The sequence below is a fragment of the Papaver somniferum genome, unplaced genomic scaffold (assembly GCF_003573695.1).
Source record: "Papaver somniferum cultivar HN1 unplaced genomic scaffold, ASM357369v1 unplaced-scaffold_107, whole genome shotgun sequence".
Lineage (NCBI taxonomy): Eukaryota > Viridiplantae > Streptophyta > Magnoliopsida > Ranunculales > Papaveraceae > Papaver > Papaver somniferum.
Genome location: NW_020619603.1, coordinates 3,487,884 through 3,493,917, shown reverse-complemented (window position 1 = coordinate 3,493,917; position 6,034 = coordinate 3,487,884). Strand labels below are relative to the sequence as shown.

At 35.3% G+C, this 6,034-nt stretch overlaps 1 protein-coding gene across 1 annotated transcript; it reads right to left on the bottom strand.

Moving 5' to 3' along the window:
* Window positions 1-669: 669 nt before the first annotated feature.
* On the bottom strand, window positions 670-4,092 carry LOC113327892. Its single transcript, XM_026575012.1, has 4 exons — window positions 3,023-4,092; window positions 1,789-2,870; window positions 1,197-1,703; window positions 670-809 (listed from the first exon to the last, which is right to left on the bottom strand). The coding sequence occupies exons 1-4, from the start codon at window positions 4,090-4,092 to the stop codon at window positions 670-672; spliced, it is 2,799 nt and encodes a 932-aa protein (XP_026430797.1).
* Between the last annotated feature and the right edge of the window lie 1,942 nt (window positions 4,093-6,034).

Here is a 6,034-nt window from a genome sequence, read left to right as displayed (position 1 = left end):
GTATGGATGTCACCGGAATTTCACCATTCACAGGGGAGGGCATTCTTGTTTATGTTTCGGGTCAGGCTATTTCAAATGCAGTGTGCGTAAACGTACTAAATATTTAGACAATTGTGTTTCACACGGATATGGTTTGCATGTTATATCTTTTCCCACGTTGGGTGAACTTAGTTGTGATATTGTGTGTTTTGTTAAGAGGTTGAAGAATTGTCTAGTTAGTAATGATGCTAGTAATGGTGTAGGTAAATTTGTTTTTTTATAGATTAGGTATTGCTATTCAGGAGGGTGTCGTTGCTAGTTTTCAACCAAAGCTTTGTATTTTTTTTTTGATAAAAGAATTTTATTAGCTTTTTAGCTTAAATTGTTTTGCATGTCTTTTGCCAGAAGACTACAAAACTCATCGTTAAAAAACACATACTCTTCAATGTTTGAAGCAGATACTCTGACAGAATTTGCTATAGAATCTGCCACTTGATTGTTTATTCTACCAACGAAAGAAAAAATACAACTATTGAAACCTGAGATGAGATGTTTAATCTCTTTTATTAGGTTCCTATTCTCCCATTGAACTAGTAAAGTGCTACCAGTTATGGATTGTATGACCAATTTGGCATCAGCTTCAATATGGATGTTAACTAGTTGCTTCTCCTTAGCCCAAGATAAAGCCTCTCACACTGCCATATACTCCCCAGCCTCAGTACTTAAAGCTCCATTTGAGTAGCTCCCTTTGATGCCATTACAGGTACCCGTGTGATCTCGCAAAACAAGACCAGTTCCAAGTTGATTAGTATCCAAGTCAAAAGAAGCATCTACATTAATTTTGCAAGTGTCATTCAAATGTGGTTTCCAATCAGAATTATTAACACTCATATGAGAGGGAGTAATCGATGCAATTTCACGCAGATAAGGAGAAAAATAATAAAAAATCTTGTGCACAATAGTATTAGGGTTGAGAGATACTCCCTGAAAAACCACTTCACATCTGTCCTTCCATAACATCCAAGCTCCTATCATGAAAGTGTATAGTAGGCTTTCTTCTAAAACTGAGTTGTTCATGAAACAACTTATAACCCATTCTGAGCAGTTTGAAATTGTTGTATGACATTATCTATATTTATGTTAATTTCCTTCCAGACTTTCCTTGCATGAGTGCATTCAAAAAATAATGTGTTACATAGTCTCATTATAATGCCAACATGTATCACAATGATTATCCATATCCCCATTATACCTTGCCAGGTTGTGTTTAGTGGAGTGAATGTCTCTAATACACTTCCAGGCAAACATCTTAATCTTGTGTGCCGCACGACTGCTCCATAATCTTCTCCAAACCATTTTATTGATAGAAACACCATTAACTTGCACTTCCCTGTCAGCACTAGTGAGGAGCTTGTAAGCACTTTTAACTGAGAACTTTCCATCTTTTGCTGGAATCCAAATCATAACATCCTTTTTAGACTTATCAATGAAGAGATTTTGAATTTTCATGGAAGTACTAGCATCAAATAGATGATTTAGCAGATTGATATTCCACTGATTTGTGTTTGGGATCATGAGTTCAGCAACTTCACCATAAAACCTGAAGGTGTCATTTTGTGGAAGGGGTGGATGATGCATACCTTCTATCCATTTGTCTGACCAGATTTTTGTGTCTTCTCCATTATTGATTTCCATGAAATAGTTTTGCTGCACTATCTTCAAGCCTTTAGTGATCCCATTCCAAGTGAAAGAACAATTTTTAGCTTCTATATTTTGATGTAATAAGTCCTTATTTTTTGAAGTATTTACTGATCAAAAGTCTAACCATTAGATGATCTGAATCATTGCATATCCTCCAAGCTAATTTGGTGAGAAGTGCAAGGTTCAGTTTTTCCAGGTCTCTGAAAGCAAGACCTCCCAGATCCTTAGAAGTACATAAATTCTGCCAAGCTACAGGATTTGAACCTCTATTACTTTTATGGCCCCAAAAGAATTTCCTTTTAATGGAAGTGAGCTGACTGATTAAATTACTAGGGAGCTTGAATGTACCTATTTGATAAACTGGAATAGAATTGAGCACATGTTTGATCATAATTCCTCTTCCAGCTTGAGAGATATTGATGGAAGACCATGTGGAGAATCTTGATTCAAAACATTCCTTAATGCTTTTGAAAGCTTCCTGATTTGAATGTCCAATAATGAGTGCTGAACCCAAATACTTTTCTTTTGAATTCATTGTTTTTACTCCAAGAATGTTGGTGATAGTTGCTGCAACTTCTGACTTTGTCTTCTTGTTGAAATAAACTACAGATTTATCAAAGTTGATGACCTGCCCTGATTGAGAACTGAACATATGAAGGACTTCCAATAAATTGTTGACTGATGATGTGTTTGCTTGAGTGAAAATCAAACAGTCATCTGTAAATAACAGATGATTGATGGCTGGTGCAAGAGCAGACACTTTATTACCAGGAATTTTCTTGTTTTCTTGAGCAGCAGTAAGATGCCTAGAAAGGAATTCCATAGCTGGGATGAAAATATAAGGAGACAAGGGGTCTCCTTGTCTTATACCTCTTGTAGGAGTAAAATCTTCACAAGGACTACCATTGAGCATGACTGACAGTGTGGTAGTACTGATGCATTGATGTACCAGGGAGCAGAAATCATTACAAAACCCAAAATATTGAAGAACTTTTAAAAAGAAAGGCCATTCTAGTCTGTCAAAAGCTTTTGACATGTCTAGTTTAAGGGCTAACCAACCTATCTGACCTCTTTTTTTCTTCATGGAGTGTATAATTTCTTGTGCTATAACTGTGTTATCTTGTATGAGTCTACCTGTGACATAAGCAGCTTGAAAATGTGACACAATTTTGGACATTAGAGGCTTCATTCTGTTCACCAATATCTTGGAGATGATCTTATATGAAGTATTACACAAACATATAGGTCCGTAATCAGCAGCACACAAGGATTTCTTCTTCTTTGGGATGAGAGAGATGTAGGTCTTGTTAATTTGTCTTGATAAATGCTTAGAATCAAAAACCTGGAGACCATTAAGCAAACATCTTCTTCTATCACAGCCCACTGACTTTTATACAAACCAGCCTGAAATCCCTCTGGTCCTGGTGCACTCCAGTTTTCCATACTTCTAAGAGTGTCCAAGATTTCTTGAGATGAAGGAATACATGTGAGTCTGTTGTTGTCATCCTCAGTGATGAAAGTAGGCAAAATGTTGTAGAGACTTTCTTCCAGTTGTGGATTTGTAGTTGAGCTGATTTGTTTGAAGTGAAGAGTGAGATGTGCAGATATTTCATCTCTTGATTGTAGCCAGTTACCTTCATGATCTTGTATGGAATCTATATTATTCCTTGTTCTCCTTTTATTGGCCTTGGTGTGAAAATATTTGTTGTTATAATCCATCTCCTTCATGAAGCTATCTCTTGATTTTTGTTGGTAGAAGTCACTTTGAGCTTTGTGCCACTTATCCAATTCAATATTGATGTTGATGATGTTATCTTGAACATTAGAGATATTAGTATCTTCTTGAAGTAGTTTTAAATCCTCTTGCAACTTATCCACTCTTTGATTGATGTTACCAAAATGTTCCTTATTCCACAGAGAAAGATTTTTCCTTGTGATATGAAGCTTTTGGTTAAACTGAAATGCTGGAGAGCCTTGAACACTAGTTTTCCAAGAGTTAGCAGTAACAGTAGCAAAATTATCATCATTCAACCAAGTAAGGAAAAATTTAAATGGTTTCCAACATTTAGGTACAGTGGCATCTGTTACAAGCATTATAGGACTGTGGTCACTACCAACTTGTGGCAAATGCATGAGTTTAACATTGGGGAAATAGAAAGACCAATTACCATTACCAATGGCCATGTCTATCCTAGATTTCTTAAATCCTGTACCTAGATTGTTGTTGGTCCAAGTGTAATCCTTGCCTATATAACCAATATCATCTAACCCACAGTCTTTAATAATACCATTCACAAGACCATATGAAGACGAAGAAGCAACATTATCATTATCAATAAAGTGAAAGTTCAGGTCTCCTAGAACAATCCAAGGATTATTGTTGGCTCTACTGATTCTTGAATAAAGTCGCATTTCTCTTTTTTCTTACTATAATTACTATGACCATACATACAAGTTAAGAGGAATTCAGGTTTGTTGGGGTCTCCTTGAACTATAACATTGAACATATTGTAGTAAGAATCTACCACATCACATGTGAAACCATTCTTCCAAAGAAGAACTAGACCTCAGAAAGACCTACAGGTTCTATGTAGGCAGTATTTGGGTATTGATATTTTTTTAGAAGGGGAAGGCATTTGAGCTAACTAATTTTGGTTTCACAAAGGAAGATAATATCAGGGTTTTGGGTTCTAATAAGATAACTCAAGTGATTTCTAGTATTAACTTTATTAAAACCTTGAACATTCCATGAGATAATCTTCATTTAGACACTTCACTTTCTAAATGATTATTGTAATGAATAGAAAGAATAAGAGATAATAAAAATACCCCCTCTATAAGATCATTAAAAGTTGAGTGCTTAGTGATGGAAAAATAATGAAAATAGAACCAAACAAAAAAAATTGAAAGAGAAATTTAACTGTAAAGAGATAATATAGAAAACAGTAAGTAAAAGAATAAAGAAGATTTAGATGAGAAGTAAGATATACCTGATCCTCCATGTTTGTATTTTCATTTTGCTGAGCTCCGATTGTGACCATTGAGTTTCCTGAAGGCTTGAATTGCTATCCAAGATGTTATGTTGGGAAGAAGACTCAGCATCAGTAGAACATTGACTTGAATCTAATGAGATTCTAGTTCTTTTACCAACTCTGACATCCTTAGAATCACCAGCAGAAGTAGTCTTAAGAACGAAATCCATATTGATTATTTCACCATATTTTGGTGGAAAATACAACAACTTTGACAAATTTACCTTGACTCTATTTTGGGACAGGGGCTTCATTGAGATTCCTTTTGGAAATATTTTTCCTGAGGTTATTAGGGTTACCAAAAAAGTATGGCTTCTCATGAGCTTTAGCTAGGTAGTTTGCAGCGTCATTACAGGCCACCTTACAGTGCTTGATGACATAACAATCAGTGCATATACTTCTTGGTTGTCTTTCATAGAATAATTTCTTCCACTTAGAGACACCAGCATTAGTGATACATTTGACTCCCCTACTTAATGGCATGCAGAGATCAATATTGACACAAACCTTGACAGGATCAGTACCAATTGGAAGAGCATCTTTTGGTTCAATACCACAAACTTCACCCATCACTTAACCAATCTTAGTAACTGCAGAGATATTCATATGTTCTGGAAGTAAGTATTTCAACTAGATCCAAAATTGCTGAAAACCCCAGTGCTTTTCAATGTAGACCATATCCTGAATGTAATCATGAACCACCAACAGCTTCTTGTTAACACTCCATGGCTTGTGTTCTATAGACTTATTCAATAGATCCCAATTGCTGAATTTAAAAATGAAAGTATTAGGTTCAATCTCCACTATTTTGATATCAGTAGATTCCATGAAAGGCTAGGTGAACTTGATGAATCTTTCTACAGTGTCATAGTTCATTCTACCCTCAATTATTATTTTGCCAATGGAGCTTGCTTCCCAATTACTTTCTTCACTCTCACCTTTATCTGAAACCTTTTGTAAAACTTTAACTTCATTTGTATCACCCAGTTCTAGTAGAGCTTGTTTGAATTTGTTAACAAGGTTGCTAACATTTTCTTGATTTTCGTCAGCCATCTTGAGGAGATCTGTTTTACTTCTAAAGATAGAATAATGGAGAGCACTGTGAATTGGTTTTATGATATGAGATGTAGGGTTTTGGAGATATCTTTGGATTGAATGTTGAGATATATTAGGGCTGTAATTGAGGGAACTTAAATTACGCAGATTGTGGAAAGTTTGATAACTATGGTAGCTGTCTATTGACCAAGTGATGAACCAAAAATAACATATTTTCCTAAAATAGCTGTGATTTTGAAATTTGAAATTTTTGAATTTGCTTGAAT